We start from the raw sequence: 26,893 nt of genomic DNA, 5'->3' as shown, positions 1-26,893 counted from the left end.
CATTCCTTGTTCCGTACATAGGATGCTGCTTTTTTGAAAAGAAAACTTTTCTATTCGACTCCAATTTGATTACTTAAAGTCGTAATTAAATAAGGCTGTAGGGTTCTTACACATCAAGTATCATAAGAATTACATGTTTGGAGAAACCTAGAGGCTCGATTTCATTCTTTAAACTATTTTCTACAAATGCCTCTTATTCTAGATCAAATCGACGATATTGAATTTGATATTATATGTCGATTTGATGCTCCGCTTCGCCTTGCGAGTTCTAATTATCTGAGTGTTTCTCGTACTCTAAGGCAACAGATCACCATACACATTATGATGCTCTTCATGAACGGCGTCGTGGATTCGGCGTGAACGAAGACGGTTCGTGGATTCGGATCGTGAGCTCGTGGATTCGAGTGGGCGTCGTGGATTCGACGTGATCGAGGCTTCGTGGATTCGAAGTGGTGACGTTTCGTGGATTCGGGACGTGGCGTTCGTGGATTCGGACGTGGGGCGTGGACAACCCGTTGGTGTGCGCGAGATCCGGAGAAAATAGAAGAGAGGTTTGAGTCCGTGGATTCGGTAAATCACCTTGTAATCTTTTATTCTTAGTGGATTGTTATCGCGTGTTGGTCCCGTGGGTTTTTTACTCCGAGTTTGGAGTTTTCCCACGTAAATCTCGGTGTGCTTTTTATTTTCCGCATTTATTTTTATTGCATCGAGATTTGTGGTTTTTTGGCCTTTCACCTATTCACCCCCCTCTAGGTGATAGATACAATCTAGATAGATCCTTGGGCTCCTCAAAACTTTCACGCGCCCGACGAGTGTAGCTAAGGTCCGTAGCTTTGTGGGCCTAGCGGGTTATTATCGACGGTTTGTGGAGGGATTCTCTAAGATTGTGACTCCGCTTACCTGCCTGATGCAGAACGGCACCAGGTTTGTTTGGAGCGACGAGTGCGACCGGTGTTTTAAAGAGTTGAAGCAAAGGTTAACTTCGACTCCGGTGCTCGCCTTACCGGTGCAGGGGCAGGACTATGTCATCTACAGTGATGCTTCTTATCTGGGCTTAGGGTGTGTGCTGATGCAAGGCAGGAAGGTTATTGCCTATGCATCCCGTCAGCTAAAGAATTATGAAAAGAACTACCCCATTCACGATTTAGAGTTGGCGGCGGTGATCTTTGCTTTGAAGCTTTGGAGGCATTATCTATATGGTGCTCATTGCGAGATCTACACCGACCACAAAAGCTTAAAATATTTGTTCACCCAGAAGGAGCTGAATTTGCGACAACGGCAGTGGTTGAAGTTGCTTAAGGATTACGATGTTGATATTCTCTACCACCCCGGGAAGGCGAATGTAGTCGCCGATGCGCTTAGCCGGAAGTCTGTTGAAAACCTAGCTTTATGGGTTACCGATCAGACGCCCCTACGATTGCAGATGTGGAGGATGGATCTTGAGGTTGTAGCTCCCGAGATTCCGGCGATGTTGATGGCGCTTGTGGTCCAGCCGACCCTATTGGACAAGATTAAAAGTCTGCAGCTGGCGGACCCGTTTCTCCAAAAGGTGCGGCAGAACATAGTTGATGGCTGCGGTGGAGACTTCGCTGTGGATGCTAAGGGTGCACTTCGGTTTAAGAACCGGTGGTGTGTACCTGCGAACGAGGAGCTTCGCAAGCTTGTATTGCAGGAGTCACATTGGTCTCCTTATACTGATCACCCAGGCGGCACCAAGATGTTCCACGAGTTGAAATTGCTTTATTGGTGGCCGGGACTAAAGGCGGATATTGGGCGCTTTGTGGCGAAGTGCTTAGTATTCCAACAGGTTAAAGCGGAGTGTCAATTTCCAGCGGGGAAGCTTCAAAGTTTACCTATTCCCGTCTGGAAGTGGGAAGACGTCTCGATGGATTTTCTCGTTGGCTTGCCTCGATCGACAGGTGGCCACGATGCAATTTGGGTGATTGTGGATCGTTTGACGAAGTCGGCACATTTCATACCGATCCATAACACTTGGGCAGGCGAGAGATTGGCTCAGGTATATTTTGATGAGGTAGTGAGACTTCACGGGGTGCCGAAGTCGATTGTATCAGATCGAGACCCCAAGTTCACCTCACATTTCTGGAGGAGCCTGCAGGATGCCCTTGGCACGCGTCTCGAGTTTAGCACTATATTCCATCCCCAGACAGATGGGCAGACCGAGAGGACTATTCAGACTCTAGAGGATATGCTGCGAGCGTGTGTTATTGACTACAAGGGCGGTTGGTGTAAGCACCTGCCGATGGCCGAGTTCGCCTACAACAACAGTTATCATGCTAGTGTCGGGATGGCACCGTTCGAGGCTCTATACCGGCGGAAGTGTCGATCTCCCATTCATTGGAGTGATGTAGGCGAGCGAGTTGAGTTCGGTCCGGATGTTTTGCGGGAGACGGAAGAGAAAGTCCACCTTGCTCGCAAAAGGTTGCTCACGGCGCAGTCGCGATAGAAAAGCTATTCAGATAAACGCCATAGAGATTTAGAGTTCGCGGTGGGTGACCGCGTATTTTTGAAGGTTTCGCCGATGCGAGGCATGAGAAGGTTTGGGGTGCGAGGGAAGCTAAGTCCTTGTTATATTGGCCCCTACGAGATCTTGGAGCGAATTGGGACGGTGGCGTACCGACTTGCATTGCCCCCGAAGCTTGCGAGTGTGCACAATGTCTTCCACATTTCCAATCTTCGCAAGTACATGCATGATCCCGAGCATGTTCTAGTTTATGAGCCGCCGGAGCTTCAAGATGATATGAGCTATGAAGAGTTTCTGGTGGAGATTTTGGCTCGGGAGGTGCGTAAGCTAAGGAATCGAGATATTTCCTATGTTAAGGTCCGGTGGAGCAATCACGACGATCGCGAAGCCACTTGGGAACTCGAGGACCAGATGAAAGCCAATCATCCTCACTTGTTCGAGGATTGAGGTAAGAGTTTTGTTCGAGTTATGAGTTAAGTTGTTTCGAGGACGAAACTCCTTTTACGTGGAGAATGTGAGATATTGAAACTCGATGGAATTTGGCTAACTTTGGCCAAATGGACCAAAGTGAGTGATTGAACTATTTGGACAAGTTCCATTCAGCATTCCAACAAGTTTGGAAGAGCAAAAATGAGTTCCAAAGGTGTTGGAATGGTTTTGGCATCAATCGGCGCGAAATAGAGCAGAAGAGAAGTGAAACAGCACTCTGGAGCTGTTGTACCGGTACAAGAGTGATGGTTGTACCGGTACAACCATCGCTGCCATGTTGAGCAGCTCTCGAGTGAGGGCTCCAGGTGTTGTACCGGTACAAGGTCCTCTTGTACCGGTACAAACCCGTCGAAACCGAGAAACCGAGCTCTCGGGTTGCGCTCGGTTTGGGCCGTCACCCAGGCCTTGTACCGGTACAAGAACCCGTGTACCGGTACAAGGGACCCGAAACAGCAGGTCTGGTTGGAAAATTAGAAAGTACAGGGGCTTTTTGGGATTTTGTTACATTAGAGGGTTATAACACCTCTGTCTCAGCCTCTCTCTCTCTCACACTTAGCCTCTCTCTCTCTCCCTCTCACATAGCTCTCTCTCTCTCTAAACCAAAAAGAGAAGGAAGAAGAAAAAAAGAAGGAGAGAAAGAAGAAGAAGAGAAGAAGGAAAGGAAGGAGAAGATCAAGGAGAAGAAGAAGAAGCCCTCTCCCTCCTCTTCCTCAAGCTAAGGCTTGCTTTGGAGCAAACCCTAGAGGTAAGCCTCAACCCTAACTTGTAATTTCTAGGGTTTTTGGAGCTTTTTGTTGGTTTTAATGGTTCAAATGGAACCTAAGGAGTTTAGTGGATATGGATCTAGCTCACATTGAAGCTAGAAACCATGGTTTTTCTTGAGTGCTAAACCTAGGGTTGGATTTTGGGGTTTTTGAGAATATAGGGTTTTGATCTATTTTGATAGGTCGGAAATCTAATTGTTGTGTTCCCGAACGCGTAGGCGAAGACGGTTCGTTGATCCGACGAGCGAGCGCGGAGATATCGCCATATTGGTCGCTCTAGGGTTCATTTTGACCCAAAGTGTTGAAGCGGCTCACGTGGACCGCGACGTCGAGTTTCTTAGCTTTTCGGCACTACCACAAGGTGGGTGGTGACCATCCCGAAGCCGCGGGCTACGTTCTATGTCTAAGTTTTAATATTGATCTAATTGCATCATATTCATGTTCATATAGGGGTTAGAAGATGATTGTTGTTGCTTATATTTGCATGCTAGTAGCTATATATCTTGTTGATTGAACCATGATCTAGTATGCATGAAAATCTAGACCCTATATGAGATGATTAATGTTTATGTTTCTAAAGAACTAGTATGATGTAACTAGTGTTGATAATGAGTCAAAATGGCAAGTGGCATCTAACATAGAAAACTATGACGAGTGACATATGATTGTTGATAACTTATGACACGAGAACCCTAGTGTAGCTAAAATACTATGAGATTGGGTATTAGATCACCATGATTCTATGATGAGATTACCCTCAGAGGGTAGAATGCTGTTGGTCGTGAGTTGATCGTGCTCACATAGCCTGTCTGCGCTTGGAGGGGTCGCTCCCTGCAAGCTGTGCACTCCGGAGGTTCGTCACTAGAGGGACAGTCAGTGTGCTGTCTGGACGGTCTGTGTGCTGTCCGCAGGCGGTCTCGGGAGTAGTTCAGTGAGACTTTCCCTATGAGACTTACACGTGAGTTATACTTGTGAACCTTGAGTTCACCATGAGATTGGGTAACCTATTGAGTCACACTCATTACATGTTGTTTATAGTAGCTTTCCTATGGTTGTTCATATTAGTTTACTTGTTGTTGTTGTTCATAGCAGCTTACTACATAGCTTTATTCATTATTCATGCATGCATGATATCAGATTGAGGCATAGCTAGATATTCATGATCTTACCTACTTGCTTACGTTTCCTTACTTGCTCAGTTATCATACCTGCTTTAAGTTAGTTCAGCCATGTTTATATTTCATATATATCTCTCTATGCCTGCTTCGACCTAGTGGGTAGATCGGTGGAGTCGGCGGCTGAACCCACTGGGAACTATTCGTAGTTCTCACACCCTTGGTTGCAGGTGCTAGTTCGAGTGTCCCGACCGAGCAGGAGGATCGCGGCAAGGGCTTAGTGCTCTAGCGGTATCAGTTGATAGCTTATTTTCCTACTTACATTAGATCCACCCTGTTTTTATATTTTGAGAGTAGATGTTGTATAGGGTGAGGTTTTGGAGAGTTTTTGGATGTATTTACATTATGGAAAAGATTGGAAATAATGTATGAAGGTTTAAATGAAGTTGAATGCAAGTAGTATTTTAATGCTTCAAGTTTCATGGTTCAAATAGTTAAGTTTCTCTCTTTTGTATACTTGTATGCTTTTACTAGTATCGCTTGCTCTTGATGGTTTTAACACTGTTTGTGTTATCGTTGTTTGATTGTGTATGAAATCAAGTTGTTTTCTTTCTGGGGACTTGTTGTACACAATCTCGTTGGTTAGCCTTGGGCGGACAGGAGAGACTCTGGCGGTTCGGCCTCACGCCCGTCGCCCTCGAACCGGACCAAATTGGTACCGTTTTCGGGTCGTGCGGTTGGGGGCGTGACAACAACCCTAGTGCTGCTAGTTGTTACCAATTACAGTGAAGATCTTTTTTCATTTATGAATCCAAAAACAAAATGAAAATCTTATATTCTGACTATAGAAAAGCCAATACATCAATTTTCTTTTTTCTTTTCAATTAAAACTTTGAAATAAGTCTTAGTAAAACTTTAAAAAGAGCGTTCAAAATTAGGCATAAAAAATTGTTATTTATAAAACTAGACCTAAGCGAAAGTGGTAAATCATTTACCGCCTTCACATAATTTATATATTATCCACATCTATACTCCGAAAGATGTATAGTATTAAATTTAAAAATAATTTTAATATGTTAAACAGACGGTGAATGGTTTTCAGCATTTAGAAAGCGGTAAGCTTAGTTTAATTTGTAAATAATTTTTTTTCCAAATTATTTTTATAATTATAATATTTTTAAGCTTATTAATAAAAAAAATAAAAATTTATATCCTATTTTTGGACATACAAGTAGAATTTCACTTTCTGAATAGAAAAGTGCTAAATCTATAAGGGCATGTTTGGTTGCCCGTAAGTGAAACAATAAAAGTGGTAGAAGTGGGATTATTTCGATTGTTTGGATTATAAAAGTAAACATATAAGTAACTTTTGAAAAGTGAACCCTTGAAGTGGATTATAACTAAAATCCACTTTTTTTACTTTGGCAAAAAAAATTTTGAAGTCGTTGAAAGTGGGTTGCCTACTCCACGTGACTTACGAACCGCATCCAAAAACTTTTTTCCATACCATCTACAAAAAATTTAAAAAAAAACCACCGTATCTTAACTAAAAAAAAACCAAAATATTTTTTTTAAAAAAAAAAAACAAAGAAAGAGACGTGCCTTATTCAATACTATCTACAAAAAAAAAAAAAAAAAAAAAAAAAAAAAAAAAAAAAAAAACAAAAACAAAAACTACGCATATAAAAAAAATTATTTTATTTTTTATTTTCTTATATAGAACCAAACAATAAAAGTCATAAAAACTGTATTTTTTTTCTTTCACTTTTTTGAAACCAAACACTTTGAACTCAAAAGTGACTTTTATAAAAGTCACTTTTTGAAAAGTGACTTTTTTCACTTCGATCACTTACGGACAACCGAACATGCCCTAACTAAAAGTGTTATACAACTCTTTATCCAAGAATTTTAAATTTACTATCTTTTTAAAAATTTGTAGTTAAAAAATAAGATTTTAAAAAATAAAATTGAATGAAGCCATAAGATTATAGTCCAATTTGGATTTGGAAGGTAGATCTGGCAATGACATGCGAAATCGGGAGGGCCCGTTAGGGGACTTGTCTGACTGACGGGTGCGTAGAAAGAAAGAAAGTCTGTTCTGGGCATAATAATCAGATAACCCAACCCATGAAGGCGGTGGGCTTGTTGACCGTGCGATCGCGCAAGCGCACGCGTAAGACTGATCGGCTCCCGACGCTCTCCATATAAAATGGGAATTTCGCTTCAGGATTCCTCTCCGCCGCAGCGCTCGACGCTCCGCAACGTTGTTCGAGAAAGCGGAGCGAATCAAATCGAGTAGAAGAGAAGGGAGAGAAACGAGGGTTTTAGATAGAGGGGAGTTCTGGAGGAGGAGGAGGAGGAGGAGGAGGAGGAGAAGATGCCGGTTCTCACGTGCAACGCGTGCAACAAGGAGTTCGAGGACGAGGGGGAGCAGAAGCTCCACTACAGATCAGAATGGCACCGCTACAATCTCAAGAGGAAGGTATGTATATGCTTCGATCCTCCACCTTTTTTCTTTTCTTTTATTCCGTTTTCCCCTCCCCTCCTGATCCGAAAACGTTTAGGGCATGCTTGGTTGGATGGATTTGAGGGTTGAAGTGGCGATCAAAGTGATCCATTCCTATTGTTGGTGTTTAGTTTAAGAAATTAAAATTTTGATTTTCATTCCGGAAGAAATTCAATCCCCAAATAATTCCCACCATAAACATCGGAATCAACTTTAATACCGGAAGGGTTTGAGAAAAGATTTTTTTTTTTTTTTTACTAACAATTATTTGAATTCAAATATTAACATATATATTTTTTATTTTGGAATAAATTATAATTTTAAATTTTAAATTTGAATCTGAATTATAGGCTCAAAATTTAGTTTTAAAGTTCAAATTTAAATTCTAATATTAGTTTGGCATTGTAAATTTTGACTTTAAATTTAAATTTGAATTGTAATTAAATTTAATTCCAACTTGTGAGTTCAAATTTGAGTACAAATTTGGATGGTAAACTTAAATTTTAATTAAAATTTAAATTATTCAATGAAATATGACTTCGATACTGATTTCTTTTATGAACCAAACAAATTAGGAGTTTTCGTCATTCTGTTCTCGATTCCTGTCTATTCCCGTTTCCATTCCGATTTTTATTCCTACTTTGAACCGAACGTGCCCCTAGGGTTTAGTATCCGGTGCAGATATTGGCATTGTTGTTGTCTTGGCCATGATCGATCAAATTAGGAATTTTCTGGGCGAGATTTGGATTTAGGTTGTTTTTGTGGTGGTTCGCTCGTTTTCGTTCCCAAATTTATGGTTTTGGTGCGCTCGGATCTGCTGATGTTACAATATTTCTTTCTCTGGTGATGGCTTATTTTCTTGAGTATGGATGATTTGTTGAATAAATAAGAGATTTTTGTGATCTGCTGCTCGATATTGTGCTATGGATTACTATCCATATAAAAAAAAGTTTAAGTTGGTACTTGTTAAATCTGTATGGCTTGAGTTGGATGTGTCTGCATATTCTTTCAATTGAACTAATATGTCGGCAGTTTTTGGATGTATGATATTGGGGCAATTGAGTTATTGTTTTACAGATTAATTAGTTTCTTGAAGCTTAGGAGAATATTTTTAATTTTAATTGAGACGTAATCATGTAAGGAGGTGAATAGATTTATACATTGATTTCGTGACATATTGATTTTCTATGTAAACTTTCTTTTTTGGGGACTTTCTTTTTGTTTGCTACAAATGGAAATTTATTTCCCCCTGTTCTGCTTGACTGCTGCTGCTTGAAAGCCTAGAACATTGATGTACGAGCCCTGCATACCTCTCTGTGACAACTGGGTAGAAGTTCTAAAGCTAGTGTAGTTAAGCTATTATATATCTATATGGCAGATGATTCACAGTTATATCTTATCTAATCCCTAATCCCTAATTAAATGTGAACGCGTCCCATATCGTAGGAAACTGTAATGAATGCGATAATATCTGCTGCTTGTATGCCTAGAACATTGATGTACGAGCCCTGCATACCTCTCTGTGACAACTGGGTGGAAGTACTAAAGCTAGTATAGTTAAGCTATTATATATCTATATGGCAGATGATTCACAGTTGTATTTTATCTAATCCCTAATCCCTAATGAAATGTGAATGAGTCCCATATCGTAGGAAACTGTAACAAATGCGATAATATAAACCAACTAATCTAATTTTATGTTGAATAACTTATTGTTACATTGCACTGCAAGTCCCAGAACTTTCAGCCAAGTTTCATTTTCATCCTCAAACTTTCGTGTTCAACATTGGCAGTCTCTAAAATTTTAAAAGAGTTTCACTTTAATCGTCGTCTATATTTTCTGTTATAGGGCAAATTATTGCCTAAACCCAGTGCATCTGTACATCTATATATACCATAGATTTACTGACTTGGATTCTTTTTCAGCTTATATGTCAACACTACCATCCATCGAGTTGCAACCTTTTCCTATAAAAATTAAACTGTTGAATGAGAATACAAGATGGATAAAAAATCGATGTATTTGTGGTGTATGGGTATTTTTTTGAACTAGGTGCGAGAATTAACTTTTTAGGTCTTGAATGTCAAAATGAAAAGATTGAGGACCAAAATGAAACTTGACGTTAAATTTGGGGACTAGCAGTGCAAAATAACTTAGTTATCTCTTATCTGTCAAGCGTATGCGTAATAAGCTCATAATCCAAGTAGACAATCTTTTAACAGATCTTATATAGTAGCCAATGCCAGAATTTGTTGAAAGAATCTTTTCTAGTTAAGAATAGATTATTTGATAAAGAAACGAATTGAAGTTTCGCTTGAATTTTCTACTTTATTTTATCCATTCTTTTTCTAGTTTGCTGACAGCCCGAAGAGTTGGTAGTAAATAAATAGCATAGGCTAGTCCTAGCCTTTGACACCAGGTTGAATGCTAATTCTGTCCAAACGGTAGCTTGCTACTACTGCAGAGAAAAATGTTACACGTTTCTCCCAACTTGAACCAAAAGAGTGAAAGGATTCAGCTTCTTCTAGTAAAAGGTTTTTTTTTTTTTTTTTTTTTTTTTTTTTTTTTTTTTTTTTTTTTTTTTTTTTTTTCTTATGTTACTTTTTGTTTGTTTTCTTCTTTAACTATGTTGTTGAATTCTGTAATGAATTTTGATATGAGCATACACTTGAGTTTAGATATATTATCTCATAAATTCCAAGCCAAGCAAGAAAACATATTTATATACCCACAAGATTTTTGGTTGATGCAGAATCAGATATTAATTTGCATATTCTATTTAACCTTTTAATATGATGGCCAAGGAAAAACATTTAGCGGCGGTTTCTTGTTTTTTTTTTCCTTCATTCTAGAGTGATATCTGCCTAGCGAATTGGTTATCACTCGCAAAATTATTCTTTGGCTTTTTTGAGAATTTTTTAAGAGAATTTATGATTTCAACAAAATTATACAACCGGCCATGGAAATTCTTATTCTTTTGTCCTCCGTCCTATTGGAAATGTAACTTGGAGTAATTGTCGGTAATTCATGGTACATACTAGTTTGTGAAATAATTGGTCTTATTTTGTTAATATATAAAAGTTTTATGTATGCCATCAATTTAGTTTCTCACGTCAAATGGAATATGAAACTTGTTTCCTGTTTCTGTGCACTGGTAGATGAAATCCTTTGGTATGGATTGTTTGCCTTCTTCCTTATGGAAATCTTGTTCATTTCGCTACATAGTATCTGTTCTTTTTTGTTAGGTGGCGGGAGTTCCTGGTGTCACAGAAGCATTGTTCCAGGCTAGGCAGTTAGCCTTAGCAGAAGAGAGGAACAAGTTTAGTCCTACCCCTATGCTGTACAGCTGTGCTCTTTGTGGCAAGGAGTATAGGAGTTCCAAGGCTCATGCCCAGCACATGAAATCACGAGCTCATGTTATGAAAGCTTCACAGGAATCTACTGCCTCCACTGCAGGAATTACAGTTATTAAACCACTTATAGATTGCGTTCCTAATAAGTCAGCTTTATTGACTAAGGCCCTACTAGTAAGAGAGGACTATCGAGAAAGTGAAGAAAATGAGGATGAATGGGTGGAAGTCGACCCAGATGAAGAGGTTGATATGGTCTATGAATCTTTGTCAAATCTACATGTGGATGAACATGCTTCTAATGCTGATGGTGACATGGATGAAATTGAAAAATTAGATCCTTCATGTTGTTTTATGTGTGACTTGAAACATGACAATATAGAAAATTGCATGGTCCACATGCATAAGAAGCACGGATTTTTCATACCTGATATTGAGTATTTGAAGTATCCCCGAGGACTTCTTACATATGTTGGTCTAAAGGTACTTTCTGTTATGGCGTGAAAGAAGTTGCATTGAGATTATTTCAATAGTTACATCATCTATTTAATCACCTTTTACAGGTTAAGAGAGATTTCACATGCTTGTATTGCAATGAGAGATGCCATCCTTTTCAAAGCCTGGAGGCAGTAAGGAAACACATGGCTGCAAAAAGTCACTGTAAATTACGTTATGGAGATGGTGGTGATGATGAAGATGCTGACTTGGAAGAGTTCTATGACTATAGCTGCAGGTCTTTTCTTTACTTCTTCTATAATATCATCTGAATGTCTTTCTTCATTATTCCTTCTTTGAAAGTGTTAGAACTATTACAGATTCCTGACTGGTTAGTAAGTTTACTTGCATCCTTTTACTTGCTTCTTCCTATTTTTGACTTTTTTGAATCTACCTAGCTCAGAGGTATGAGAAAGATACTTTTAAATTGATCAGTTTATCATTTTGTTAACTGATTTTTTTGGAGTACAACAATCCTAATGTGTGAAGGCTTGTAAAATTACCTTGACTCGTGCAAATAACATTTACTTCATTGGTACTTCGTCATGTTGCTTCTATTTTGCTGCCATTTAGCAGAGGTGGCTTCATAATTTTCATTTTGCAAACTATATAACCTCATTTATCTAGATGTCTGCCCGAGGGATCTTGCCCCATCTGAGCTCTTCATGAACTTTAAGCGAATTTGATAGGATGAAAGATGGTTAGACAAGATTAGTTATCTAATGAATCTCCACATCAAGTAACATCAAGTATTTTTCTGCTAAATATTTATTTATTTCTTTTGTTATTTCGAATCAACATTTGTTTCCTACTTTCCTTTAAGTTTTCAGCAATTGCAATACGGTATCAGTCAAAATGATATATGGTGTTGTTGCTTTGCACTCTGCACAGCAGTAGCAAGCAGGCAATGGGAGTAGGAGAGCAAGGTACATTGGCCATTACCTGCACGGTCACTCTTTTTCTGGCAATTAAAAAGTTTCATCACAGAGGCTCCTCAAGGCTCGACTAGCTAATTCCTACTTTCTTAATTTGTTGAGAGGGTGTCCTTTCTGTACCATGAAGAACAACATGACTTTTTGAAACTTCAAGTTAACTCGTACATGAGTTATTCCTGGTAACAAGAGAAGAATTTAGTTTTTCAGGTGTAGCTGGTATTGTATTGTTCTGTAGGATTTCGTGGACCTTGTTAAACCTCTTTGCTTCAACTGATTCTTCTACATGTTACTGGTGGTAAAAAACCTTGAATTGCTTTTTTTTTTTTCTTTTTCCCTATGCTGCTTCTTGTCTTTTTACTGAATTGCATTTTATATAATTTTCTGTGATGCTGTATATATTTTCCTTGTAAGCTTCTTTTTGGTTCTGAATCTATATATTATTGCACATCTCTTCCTTCACTGCTTTTACAAAATGCGGACAGTAGTGATGAGTTTTATGATTCATTCTTTATAGTTACATTGATGCCGATGGTAAGCAGCTGGTGGCTGCGAATGACATGGCTAACAGCATAGAATTGGGAAGTGGTGGCTCAGAGCTTGTAATCACTCATAAGACAGAGAACGGTACACTTGTTAGAACTCTTGGCTCTCGGGAATTTCTCCGCTACTACCGTCAGAAACCACGACCTTCTCTTCCAAGGGATGTTGCTTTGGCAGTCTCATTGGCCTCAAGGTATGTGAAACTTCATCCTTCATTATTCATTTTATTGGGTTCTAAGTGTTGTTAGTTGGTCACTGTTTAAATGCAAAATAGGTTTATCGTATTCAGCCTTATTCAACAATTGTTGATTGGTCGTATTCAGCCTTATTCAACAATTGTTGATTGGTTGCAAAAAATGGTTTATTATGTTTGTCTTGCATGAATTTTTTTCATTGATAAATATGACCACTTGCTACATTCTTGTCAGTCAGTGATTGTCGTCTTAGTAGCTGGAAATCTTCTTCTAGGGAAATTACATGAATTTCGACTAATTTCTTCATTTGTTATGATAGTATTATTTCTTTATTTTCTATGCTAGGTGGCCGAATTGATGATATATGCTACTAAACATGATCTAGTATATTTGGAGCTTCTAAAATTTATAATTTTTGAATATTGTTGTCAAGTGCATTAAGTGAAATACAAAATGAATAGTGAAAATTGAATAACTATAAATATTTAGAGGTAGAGTTTCATATTAAGATCAAAGTTTTGATCTTGATATAGACAAAAATAGGTTTTTTTTTTTTTTGACAAATTCAACTAATTTGGGTTCTTCCACAATGCTAAACACAAATAACTTATATCGGTTATTAAACTTGTCAATTTTGTGACTATGTGATCATTAGGTATATGACGATTTTAGCAGTGTTACTATATGATCAATATTAGGGGTTGGTTCTATTAACCTATTTTTTATGAGAGAGCATCCAAAGCAACGTTGTCTATATAATTATCAAAGTGTCTCAAAATTGAACAACATTTGTCATTGTTTAGAGGATTAAACTATTTTTAAACATTAAACATCATCTAATGATTTGACATGTCTGACATGAAAGGCTTTTTTATACTCAAAATATCCTTCATGGAAAATATATTATTAGTGTTCTAACTAGCAGTCACTATGGTCGCTGTTGCAGGGTTATAGCAGTTTGAGAGGGTATACACTATGTTATGCCATAAAAAATAGAATATAGTGGACTAGAATCTTAGCAACTGCTATGGCGCTCGTAGTGGCAGCTATAGCGGGACAAAAGTTGGTCCATATCAGGCCCCAAGCTTTTCTAAAAATTTGATAGGTCGGTAAGGCCTAAAATCACTAAGGTCCCGTTTGGTTGGGGGAATAAGTGGGGATAACGAAAGTTATCCCCGCTATTCCGCCAAACGGGCTGATGTTTCACCGGGATATTTTATTCCGGTCAAACCTTGCTATTCCCAGTTATTCCGGAATAGTAAGGGATTTGCTATTCCACCATTTTGGGGGAATAGTACTATTCCAATGCTTAATTTCATACTTAATTAAAATTATAAATTGAATTAAAACAAAATTATAAATATAATATGTTATATATTATAATACATTATTTTTATTATAAAATTATTAATTGTACTATATTAATATATATTATTTATATTTAAATATTATAATAAATTTTATTCAAGTATTATAATAAATTTTTTTTATTAAATTTAAGTTTAAGTTGAATTTTAAAAAAATTTATAAATTTATTATAATAAATTATTTTTATTAATTGTTCCCACCCCTATTTTTATTTTAAAAATTTAAAAATTAAAAATTTACATTTTTAAAATTTATAATTTATAATCTCAAAATTAAAGTTTATAAGTTTAAATTATAAAATTTAAATTTTGATATTTTAAAATTTTGAAATTTAAAATTTGATATTTTATATTTTCAAATTTAAATTTGATCTTAAATTTAAAATTTAAAATTTTGAATTTAAAATTTAAGATTTTAAATTTCAAATTTTAATTTCAAATTTTGAAATTTCAAAGTTAAAATTTTAAATTAAAAAATATAAATTTAAAATTTTAAAAATTCGAATTCAAATATAATAAAAGGGTAATGCGTTATTTTTTATTTATAAAAACCCACTATTCTTCTTATTCCATCTTACCTAACCAAACGCTATTTTTTTTATTCCCAGGAATAACCCAATTTTCATCCAAACGCAAAATTGATTTAATCCCTGCTTATACCTCAATTTATACCTATTCCTGGAATAGCCGCTTTTTGCTTATCCCCGAACCAAAAGATACCTAAAAGATTAAGAAATTGTTCTATTAGAATTGTTAGTTATGGGGATCCCAAGGATCTATCTAGATACTATCAATCATTTAGAGGGGGATGAATAGGTGTAAACAATAAAAATAACCAACTCGATGCAACAAATAAAAGATAACAAAGTGATTACTGACTCACGGGACCAATACGCGATAACAATCCACTAAGAGTAAAAAAGATGATAAGGTGATTACTAATCCACGTACTCAAACCTCTTTTTTTATCTTCTTTAGATCTCGCGCACACCAACGGCTAGTCCACGCCCACGTTCGAATCCACGAACGCAATGTCCCTAATCCACAAAACGTCCACACTAACTATTAGTAAGTCCTCTCTTGTAACATTTACACTTTAATACCACTAATTTGTAACAATTACAAATTAGTCCAATTATCAACATATTGACAATTAGGTCCTCCGGCGATTCAATAATCGCGATCTAGCTATCCGATCAATCACAACCTCTTATGTGTATGACCCCATAGGTTCTATTCTATCTGGTAGTGAGATATATTTTGATCACTATCAACAATATCACTGAAACTCCTTTCAGTGGATCGGAACAATTCCAACTCAGCCCAATGAGAATTATCGATCATCTAGATAATTCTCACGAGTCTCACAATCCACCAGTGACGCTTAGCAGCATGTAGTGGCATTCCAGTAGAATGGAATACTGAACCTCCTTGTGCAGTTACCGTTGATACAATCCTTCTATCATGAGTCCCGACTAGGCGGAGGTTATGGAATAACTCGTCAAACCCCATCGTTTGTCATATGTTAAATTTATTCGACTCGAGTTTCTAATATCGGAAACCCTTTTCCGCTATTNCGCTATTCCGCCAAACGGGCTGATGTTTCACCGGGATATTTTATTCCGGTCAAACCTTGCTATTCCCAGTTATTCCGGAATAGTAAGGGATTTGCTATTCCACCATTTTGGGGGAATAGTACTATTCCAATGCTTAATTTCATACTTAATTAAAATTATAAATTGAATTAAAACAAAATTATAAATATAATATGTTATATATTATAATACATTATTTTTATTATAAAATTATTAATTGTACTATATTAATATATATTATTTATATTTAAATATTATAATAAATTTTTTATTAAATTTAAGTTTAATTAGAATTTTAAAAAAATTATAAATTTATTATAATAAATAGTTTTTATTAATTGTTCCCATCCCTATTCTTATTTTAAAATTTTAAAAATTAAAAATTTAAATTTTTAAAATTTATAATTTATAATCTCAAAATTAAAGTATAAAATTTAAATATAAAATTTAATATAATTTAATATATTTCAAATTTAAATTTGATAATAAAATTAAAGTTTTGAAATATAAAAGATTATAAATTTAAATAATTTAAATTGCTAAAGTTAAAATTTTAAATTAAAAAATATAAATTTAAAATTTTAAAAATTCGAATTCAAATATAATAAAAGGGTAATGCGTTATTTTTTATTTATAAAAACCCACTATTCTTCTTATTCCATCTTACCTAACCAAACGCTATTTTTTTTATTCCCAGGAATAACCCAATTTTCATCCAAACGCAAAATTGATTTAATCCCTGCTTATACCTCAATTTATACCTATTCCTGGAATAGCCGCTTTTTGCTTATCCCCGAACCAAAAGATACCTAAAAGATTAAGAAATTGTTCTATTAGAATTGTTAGTTATGGGGATCCCAAGGATCTATCTAGATACTATCAATCATTTAGAGGGGGATGAATAGGTGTAAACAATAAAAATAACCAACTCGATGCAACAAATAAAAGATAACAAAGTGATTACTGACTCACGGGACCAATACGCGATAACAATCCACTAAGAGTAAAAAAGATGATAAGGTGATTACTAATCCACGTACTCAAACCTCTTTTTTTATCTTCTTTAGATCTCGCGCACACCAACGGCTAGTCCACGCCCACGTTCGAATCCACGAACGCAATGTCCCTAATCCACAAAACGTCCACACTAACTATTAGTAAGTCCTCTCTTGTAACATTTACACTTTAATACCACTAATTTGTAACAATTACAAATTAGTCCAATTATCAACATATTGACAATTAGGTCCTCCGGCGATTCAATAATCGCGATCTAGCTATCCGATCAATCACAACCTCTTATGTGTATGACCCCATAGGTTCTATTCTATCTGGTAGTGAGATATATTTTGATCACTATCAACAATATCACTGAAACTCCTTTCAGTGGATCGGAACAATTCCAACTCAGCCCAATGAGAATTATCGATCATCTAGATAATTCTCACGAGTCTCACAATCCACCAGTGACGCTTAGCAGCATGTAGTGGCATTCCAGTAGAATGGAATACTGAACCTCCTTGTGCAGTTACCGTTGATACAATCCTTCTATCATGAGTCCCGACTAGGCGGAGGTTATGGAATAACTCGTCAAACCCCATCGTTTGTCATATGTTAAATTTATTCGACTCGAGTTTCTAATATCGGAAACCCTTTTCCGCTATTAACTCTGCCTTGGCCAAGGTTTTCTAAACTCGGTCTCATAAATCACATAGGATTAACACCCCTATCTACCAAGGGAGATAGATTCCATCTAATTGCACACCCTATTCCTACAATGAACCTACTGCAGCCAACATGCACCACAAGGACCCGAATGGCTAGGGACCAAGTGTATGTATAGTCAAACTACAGTAACCTCATTGTGAATAGCCGAGGCACCGCAGGTCAAAGGACCAGTCACACTACTGCAACATTGAGTAAGTCACTGACGAGTGAGTAGACATCCAAGTGACTTCTCGCGTTGGTCACACTCGGTACCCTTGTTCTCTAACAACCACCTGCATATTTGCTTCAGTGTCCCCACACTGTCGACTCGAGACCCGTCTACCCAAAAAGGGTAGCGACCTATGCACCAATCTCACCGGATCAATCACCGTCCCCGCGATGATCCATTGATCGGGAGCATTTAGGAATTAACCACCAATGACACAAGTCTCAAATTCTCAACTCTTGAGAATATATGTCATCATCTTATTAATTCCTTGGACGATTCATAGACACATACACAACATGAATGGAAATAAGAACCCAAATATATTTATAATATTTTAAAGTCAAATACAAATTTATGTTCTAGAAAGAATATATGTGTCAGCCTAGTTGGCTTCGAGGGCATACATCTAACATGTAAGAGAGAGGGGAGAACAAAATAGAGAGAGAAACGGGTTAGGGTTCTCTTAATGGTTTTACAAGGAGGGGAGGTGTACAAATGCAATCACACCCCCCAGCAATACTTATCATAGCCTTTCCTGCGTACTTTTAGGAGCGTGATTTTTATGTTTAGGAACCAAGCTATGTTCTGGAACCAAACAATAGGTTCCGCAGAAATCGAACCCCATATCCATTGTTTCCTTGCTCAGGTTTCGGAACTTGACAGTCATGTTCCGGAACCTCACACTCTCAAGCCAAAACTCTCTTCCTCTATTTTCCTTTTGCTTTCTTTTCCTCTTCTTTTAGAATTTAGGGTATTAAACTGCCATGCACTTTGATAACCTCCAAACGTAGGTACTTGCTACATGCTATTTACTACCTTGTATATGAATTTTTTGGATAGGATTTATACATAATTATGTGGGCAACATGTGATATTCATGAGGGCGATGGTGTGTAATCTTAATATAATTTTACAAATAAAAGGAATAAAAGGACTTTGATTGTTCCATTTACTAAAGTATAGATCCTTAATCGCAAGTTTTGAAAGTTTAGGAAAAGGACTTGATTGTTACATCTACTAAACTATAGAGCCGTAATCGCAAATTTTGAAAGTTTAGGGACTAAATTGGCATCTGACCCAAACTTCAGAGAGTAAATAAAATTAACCCTTAAAAAAAAATTTCTATCCTCTACTTTTGTAGGTTTTCGCAATTTTGGCTATTAATTTTTTGACCCTTTGATGCACCCAGCAAAAAGCTGTTGAAAATTACGCAAGTGTTGAATGAAGAAGTTTGTTAGCTTCTGCAACTCAATGCTAAAATAATATTATAAAGTATGAACTTCATCCCCAGTCCAGAGCTTTTGCTTTTGTTGGTCTTCTAACAATGTTATTCAGACAACACTTGATCAACCGCTATTGGACATTAGTGATGCAAACCATCAATTAGTCGAGCAAGCCGTAAATCTTTGTTCTTTTCAAGATAATTCCTTTTTCTTTTATGACGATGTACAATTAATAAGTATATTGAGCTTCTTAATCCTCCCCTTCCCTTATCTTTCACGTTCATAGCATTTTCTTCCATATTTTTATTTTTTAATGATTTACACAGGGTCATCAGTTTTATTTTTTTCGGATTCAAACAAAGTCATCATCTTGTTTTCTTGGCTACCAGATTGCTAGACACTCCAAATACTCTAATTCGTATTTAACTATATTGATTGTCAATTTGGAGCTTTTTGCAATGAAAGTTGAGTCCATATTATCTAGATAGACGGAGGTTGTCACGCCCCGGGGTTCCTTTTTGAAAACCAATTTGAAATCGGCCTATCTTTATAAATCAGAGTCGGTAGAAAACTGCCCCTTTTGTTTTGAAACCTTGACCCCCCAAAGGTGCAACAGACCTATCACAAATATAGAAACTTTTTGAAACAAACGAATAGAGTCTCCCCTGTATTTGCACGGCGTGGCACATAATTATCAACCACGACCTCCACTCACACAAACAACAATCACGAATCACAAAGATTATCATTTCACATCATACAGCTAGCCGTCCTTAGTCACAACTATTCCACATCAATTTCACATTCTTTCCTACTAGTTGAAAGCGCCGCCCACGCGAAGGCTTCACTTTGAAATTCTAATTTTTGCGAAAAACCTCGGAAAAACCATTTAAACACGTTTTCCACACGGAAACCATTATTTTGAAAACACCACCACGAGGGGCAGAAAACCACATTCTGAAATCTGAATCCAAAGCCATAAGTGTCCAAAAACCTCGAGTATTTCAAAACCATGAGTATCCAAAACTCATACATACATCATCCAAAACCGCAAGTATAAACCACCAATTGAACCACAAGTAGATATCTAACAAACAGTATAGGGTAAGATCTATACTATCCACTAATATCTATCTGATATTATGTATGAAGTAATCAAAAAGGTATACCGTAAATCGAGACCTCTATGACGGACCACTAGCTACGGCCTCACGTTGCGTCCCGACCAATCCCACCTGCGTCACCTGAAAAAGTGGGGGTGAGAACATGTAACAAGTCTCCCTCTCCCAGTGGGTATCGCAAGCTGACGAAAGCAAGCTGTACCCACTAGCAGATGGAGGGGTAAACAGCAGTCGTAACAAGTAAATCAAAGAAGATAACAATGAATAACATCCATTGATAATCACCAAGAAAACTACTACTACAAAATGAGATAATAAAGCAACGACTAACTATAGTCAATAGTCAACCTACTGCAGTAGCAATGATAACTGAACTGAAAACAATCGTAATAATGATATGAATAACCGCTATTGCAAAGGGAGATAGAGAAATGACCACGCATCAATTGCAACCGATAGCACAAGTATACCCAATCTATACCGCCGTGTCGGTCTAAGGACCTCAGGCAAACCATAATCGCTCTATCTGGCATATAATCCTAGCAAATGACCGCTGAGCTCACGGATTGGTGACCAACCACTTTTCCGAAAATGAACACCCTCCTGCGGTGGATCATACCGCTGGTGTTCATGAAATGCTGTCTAGCTGTGGCGATCAATGCGAATACGATCAATGGCCAACCGTCAGTGAATAGCGGACAATCTTCGCCCCTTAGGGCATACCGACTAATAGGTTATCAAACTGTAAGGGAACACGAGTACGACCACTCAGGTCACGTAGGATGGAACAACTCAACATCCTCTTAAGTGTATGCATGTATAGACCACTCAGGTCAACTAAGATAGAACAACTCAACATCTTCTCAAGTGTATGCAAAGTACCGACTATTCAGGTCAACAAGAAAGTACGAGGTCAACAATGACAATAGTATAAGGGAATTGACCACTCTGGTCAACTAGGATGTATTCACGGGAATCGACTACTCAGGTTAACGACGACGTGTCCGAGAGAACCGATCACTCAAGTCAATAATGGGGTATGCACAAGAACCGACCATTTAGGTCAACAATGATGTATACAGTCATGTATAGGCAACTGGAGATTTTAGAGTAGTTCTCTTCCAAATTTTTATTTTAAAATTGGATCCACTAAATTTTTATTTGTAAATAGTCTTATGATAGAGAGAGAAAAATATTAGTGAAAGCGGCGAATGATTCACCGCATTCGTTAAAATTTTACCATCCTATAAAAGCGGTGAATGGTTTACCGCTTTTAAAAGCGGTAAACTATTTACCGCTTTCTTCCCTCTTTTATGTCTCTGTAACAATATTATGAGGAGTTATGAAAGCGGTGAATGGTTCACCGCATTTAAATACGGTGATTCATTCACCGCCTATATTATTTATTTTTTAAAAAACTCAATTTGATATATTAGAGGTCTATTTTTACAATTATTTTGTTTAAAAGACTTTTTGTAATTATAAAAATCAGTAGGATTATTTATAAAAAAAAATTCTAGGCAACCTCTACCGCTCTACTTCTATGTCATGACAAACAAGAGAGGAAGGAGTATGCTAAGTAGAGCTAGAGTCGAAGTCATGTGGTGTAAGGTTCAAGTATAAGATATATGCAAGAAGTAAGAGGAAAGGGTGGAAGGAACATCACCGAGCGTACACCACTGAATTGACTTTGAATCGAAGTACCCACCTGTGTTGCAGCTGCACCTAGCTCCCGCGGTGTGTAGAATCGTCGACTGGACCTACGACAGGTCCACCGAGTCAGAAACCAAACCAACTGATTCAAAGACATCACTCATGAAACCAAGACCACCTGCGGGATCGGTTTCCCAAAACCGATTCCCAAACTCGCCAGGAATCCCGAAAACGCACCGGGATGCCCTCGAGACCCACGAAACGTCCCAAAACACACCGACTCACACTGCAAGTCACCTGCTGTCCCAAAACACACCTATTTGGATGTTTGGACAACAAACACAAGTCTCCAAGTCAACTCGATTGTCGCTGATCAACCGATTACTATCGGGCTTCCGAAAGTATCCACTTTGGCACCGGAAGCCTCCGCCGCCTGTCTGTTGCCTCCGAACACACGAGGCGACCCCGGCGGTGAGCCAACGAGGCTAGGCGATGATTTTCGGGGTGACCATGCACTCATGCAGCCGAAAACTCATCACGACGCAAAATTGCGTTCTACTGGTGATTTCGCTGGAAAACGCATCGAGACCCATCCGCCGCTTATCTACTGCCTTCGGACTTCGAAGGTGGCGGTAGCAATCAGCCAACAAGGCTTGGCGCGGTCTCAAGGGCATTTGAATGGCCAACATGTGAAAACCGCAGCATAAACTGCGTCCGATTGGCGAATTTCCGCCAAACGACGTCGTGGGACCCCGTTTCCACTCCGCGACGGCTCTCGGACCTTCGACGATCAGTCGAGAGGTCGCTAACAGTGATCGTACGCTGTCCGAGGCTATGCACGGGGTCTCTATTGCATACAATTTGCAATTGGCGCGCTAAAGCATTAAATACAATTAAAACAATACATAAACACGAGTTTTGATCTCGTTACCTTGATCCGCGTCGCAGCGAATCCATCCAACTAGCCGATTTGATTCGTCTCGACGAGATAATGCTCGTGCTCGCTGTTCGGAGCGCGATCGACGGCCGGGCGGCTTCGAAACAGCGAGAAACTGGAAGCGGTCCAGTCCCACGCATGCACTGGAGCTTCGTTGATTGCAATGGAGGTGAGCATGGTGTTCAGCGGACGACGAGGATCGCCGTGCTCACTTTCGTGGAGGTCGGGGATCTTCGGATTGTCGGAAAATGCGAACGGGGCAAAACGTTGCCCTAGGTTGCCAAGTAGGGAGGACAGTGACTCCGGCCGGCCGCCGCCGGCCTGCTGGGGTGTGCGTCAGTTGGGGTCGGCCGCAGAGGGGGAGAGAAGCCTCGTGCTCCTCTCAGTCGGCAGCAGGGATCGGCGGCAGCGGCGGTTCGTGAAGCTCGACCAGCACATAAAGAGGTTGGAGCTCGGGTTCCCCTGTGGCGATGGCGGCGAATGGGGGAGGTAGGGGCTGGCGGCTGCGGGCTACCTGAGGTCGAGGAAGGCGGCACTGAGGGTTGGCGGTCGCGGCAGGAGAGGGCTCGAGTCACCTCGGCCCGAGTTACTCGAGAGGAGAAACCAATGGCGGCGGTGGCTCTTGTGGGGCACGGGGGTGCCAAGGGTGGGTCGCTGGAGTTTGGGAGGACGGCAGTGGCGGTCCCGGTGGCCGGCGGCACGGTTGCAAGGGTGCTCGGGATCCCCCCTTCACACCACCAAAAAGAGAGAGAAAGAGAGAGAGAGAGAGAGAGAGAGAGAGAGGGAGGGAGCCTCCGGCAGCTGGCATGGCGACGGCGGCGGAGCTCCTCAGGTGGACCGGAAGGGGAGGGAGAAGGGTGATCTAGGTTTTTTTTTTTTTTTGGTTCCAAAATTCTCAAATCCACCCTTTAATCCAAAAACCACTATTCATACGGGATAATCACTCCAAAGTCCCCCAACTCTCGAAATTCGTGATTCAATCCCTCTCTACTACATTCCTCTCGCAGAAAGATCCCTATCCGCGAGTTTTCATGCAAAGCGAACCACCAATCGCTTCTAAAAAGCAAGAACAATGCGGAATAAAAGCCCTCATAGTTTCGAAAATCGTGCATTGAACATAAAATCCGTCAGCGCTATTAGTTCCAGCACAGTCGGACCATCGAAAATGAGCTATTGGATCGCTCGGAACGGAGTCCGCTTCGTGTTCGAAGCCCACCTCTCTCTTCAGTCACAACCAAAAATGCGGATTACTATTCATTTTAAGTGAAAAGTAATAATTGCATAAAAATTTTATTTTAAATCATTTTTTGCTGAAATTAGATAGGCAAGTTTAAAATTAAAATATACACGATAACGTTTAAAAAGATGTCAAACATGTCCTCACAGAGGTGGGGGTAGGGATTCAATCAGGCACTTTTTGTTTACAATATTGAACTTCATTCTATAATGAACAGATTATCAGGGTTGAGTACTAGCATGCGCTTCTAAAGTTTGAAAATAACTTATATATAGCTTCAAATTTTAAGTCAACTTGCATACCCCTCTAAACTTCTAATACCTTACAAAAATATCCTTCCGCTTAAATTTTCATTAATCTCCATTGAATTTCCCTTAGTTTCCTCTCTTCTCCGTCTCTCTCTTCTCTTTCTTTTCTTTTCTTCATTTAGAAAACTTCTTTACTTTTCGTTCCGAGCAGGCTGATTAGTTTATCTATTTTGTAGCCTTAACGTTTGATGTATAGAACAGCTTTTCTAATAGCAAAGAAAGTTAAATTTCCACGAAAGGTTCTCTTTTCAATGCAGAATAATTTGGAATCGGATGAAAAAGAGAGATGTAATTTAGTAGGAGATGATTTTCAGTTGGATTAGAAGCTAAAGAAAATTTAACGAAAATTGATAAAAATTTAATTGAAAGGGTATTTTTGTTAAGTGTTGGAAGTTTGGAGAGATATATAAGTCGACTTAAATTTTGAAGGGATACATAATTTATTTTTAAACTTTAGAAGGGTACACCAGTATTTAACGCTTTAAATTAATAAATATATAAATATTATCCTCATATGTAAAAATGTTATTTTCATATCTCATATTCTAACCTAGGATTTTGAAATTCCTGTGTATCCGTACTGCGACGTGTCCAGCGTCCACATCCTATATCCCAAGTTGTGGGAATACAATGTGGCCAGCGACAAAAGAGCAATGCTCTACCGGTACACCCCAAAAGGGTTTTGGTTGTGTAAATTGTACTTCCTATCATCCAAGGGCTATTATTGCATCCTTGTCTTGTCAGCTTTTTTTGTTTAATAATATTAAAAATTTAAATGGGTACACCTGTTTTTTGTTTAATAATATTAAAAATTTGAAAGGGCTATTATTGCTTCAAATGTGGCTAGGATAGAAATTGTAAGGTGTACACCTGTTTTTGGGTGCACAGCTAGTAAATTTGGTGTCAAAAATAGGAAAAACTGACTGGTCATCGATAGGGGTGTAAAAATATAAATTTAATAAATTATATAAATATGAAATAGTTGCTTGTGTTCGGATGGTTGTTATCAAGCCGAACACGAGCGAGCTGGGCCCGTAAACGAGCTGTTCAGCTTGTTTATTAAACGAGCCGAAAAATGCAGCTCGTGTTCGGCTCGTTTACTAAATGAGCGAGCCGATTCGCTGCATTCTCGATCGTGTTCTCACGTTTAATAAACGAGCCGAACACGAGCTGGCTCGCGAACAGCGAGCTAGATTGCCACCCCTAGTCAACAGCTTTTATTGATTAAAGTAAGTTTGTTTTTAATAAAATCTGCCTGGTAGTGGCAGCAAACTCGAAGTTTCAGGTAAAGGGGACCTTCGTCAAAGTACAAAATTAAGTTTAACATATTTTCTGATCCTAATTTACTTCAAATGATTTTTTAAAAAAAAAACTTCTGAAGTGCAGGTACCGTTATTTAATTCAAAGGAATTTTACTTCTAATTGCAGGTACCGAAGTATGGGTTTGGCGACGGTTCAATCGAAGGAACCGATTATAAGAATGAAAGTCCTTAAGGAGATGAACCGTAGCGGAGTGGAGGCAATGCGCTCAAAGATTGGGATGAAGAGCAACGTCATTCGAAACCTTCCAAAGAATGTCCCATATTAGACTTGCTTTGAGCCCTTTGAAGTTCCACATTTTCTAAATATGGAAGAAGAACAAGAGAGTAACTAAACGTAGTGTTTTGTTCGCTATTATGAGACTTTAGTACTGTGAACCTTTGCTTGTTAAATTTGAAGCCTGTAGCTCTCTAATTTTCCCCCTTTTCCCTTCTCTTTTTTCTTTTTTCTCTACTATGTTTTGTTTGCTTGTTTATAACATAACAGAAATTGCACCAGTGATCTTTCTGTTTGGTAATCATTGCGCCTGTTTTGCATGTGTTAGTTTTTATACTATATTTCAATTTATGTTTGCAATCAATTGTATAAAATTAATAGGAAAATGCTAACTGGACAACAGGCTTGAGTTGTAAATCCTACAACCCAAAGATCCAACGGTTGATATTAATCACTTTGCACAGTAGGTTTTAAACTCACCCTCTTTTATTTTTTCACCTACTACTACACCCACAGCTGTCGTCTTCTCTCGCTCTCTCGATCTCTCCACCATCTCTCTCTCTCGCTCTCTCTTTGTTTCTCGCTCTGTCCCGCACACCTCTCACCACTCTCTCCTGCACAGGTCTCTTCCTCTCGCTCTCATCTCTCTCTCTCTCTCGCTCGCTCGCTCGCTCGCAGATCACTCTATCGGGCGGTGTTCGGCAGGGAAGGTGGTCGATAAAAGCTCCGGTCCCAAGCCGTCTTATAGGTGTCTCTTGTCGTCGCCTCTCTCCATTGGTAGGAGGTCGCGTCTCAACTGCTCCACTGTCCATCCCAGTACCTGTGACGCATTCTTTAAGTCGTGGGCGTCCGAAATTGGGAACGATTTCGGAGCTAATTCGGCCACAATCGAACAGAGGATTCTACTCAAATAGGAGATATTTTTGAATTTCTATAATCTTTTATTTCTAATTTTAAATTTAATATAGAATTTATATTTTGAGGGTTTAGGGTTCCAGCTAGGGTTCCTCTGTGCGTACTGCGGATTTCCTCATCGACTAGCTGATTCATTTTATTTAGGGTTTACTCAACTGGTATATTACATTATTTGTTGCATTTGTAAAAATAAA

The 26,893-nt window shown here is 38.5% G+C and overlaps 1 protein-coding gene across 1 annotated transcript; it reads left to right on the top strand.

Moving 5' to 3' along the window:
* On the top strand, positions 6,960 to 26,088 carry LOC109719513 (cytoplasmic 60S subunit biogenesis factor REI1 homolog 1-like). The gene is made up of 5 exons (XM_020246250.1): positions 6,960 to 7,332; positions 10,603 to 11,190; positions 11,271 to 11,440; positions 12,652 to 12,870; positions 25,677 to 26,088. Exons 1-5 carry the CDS (start codon positions 7,228 to 7,230, stop codon positions 25,834 to 25,836), a joined length of 1,242 nt encoding a protein of 413 aa, XP_020101839.1. The 5' UTR covers positions 6,960 to 7,227; the 3' UTR covers positions 25,837 to 26,088.

This window comes from Ananas comosus, linkage group 13 (genome assembly GCF_001540865.1).
Source record: "Ananas comosus cultivar F153 linkage group 13, ASM154086v1, whole genome shotgun sequence".
Lineage (NCBI taxonomy): Eukaryota > Viridiplantae > Streptophyta > Magnoliopsida > Poales > Bromeliaceae > Ananas > Ananas comosus.
This window is presented reverse-complemented; position numbering and strand designations above follow the sequence as displayed.

Bases quoted from the DNA above. Each gene is read 5' to 3' on its own strand.
- LOC109719513 (XM_020246250.1), top strand. From the start codon at position 7,228: ATGCCGGTTCTCACGTGCAACGCGTGCAACAAGGAGTTCGAGGACGAG. The intron at 7,333-10,602 runs GTATGTATATGC...CTTTTTTGTTAG, and splicing joins GCTACAATCTCAAGAGGAAG to GTGGCGGGAGTTCCTGGTGT. The intron at 12,871-25,676 runs GTATGTGAAACT...TTCTAATTGCAG, and splicing joins GCAGTCTCATTGGCCTCAAG to GTACCGAAGTATGGGTTTGG.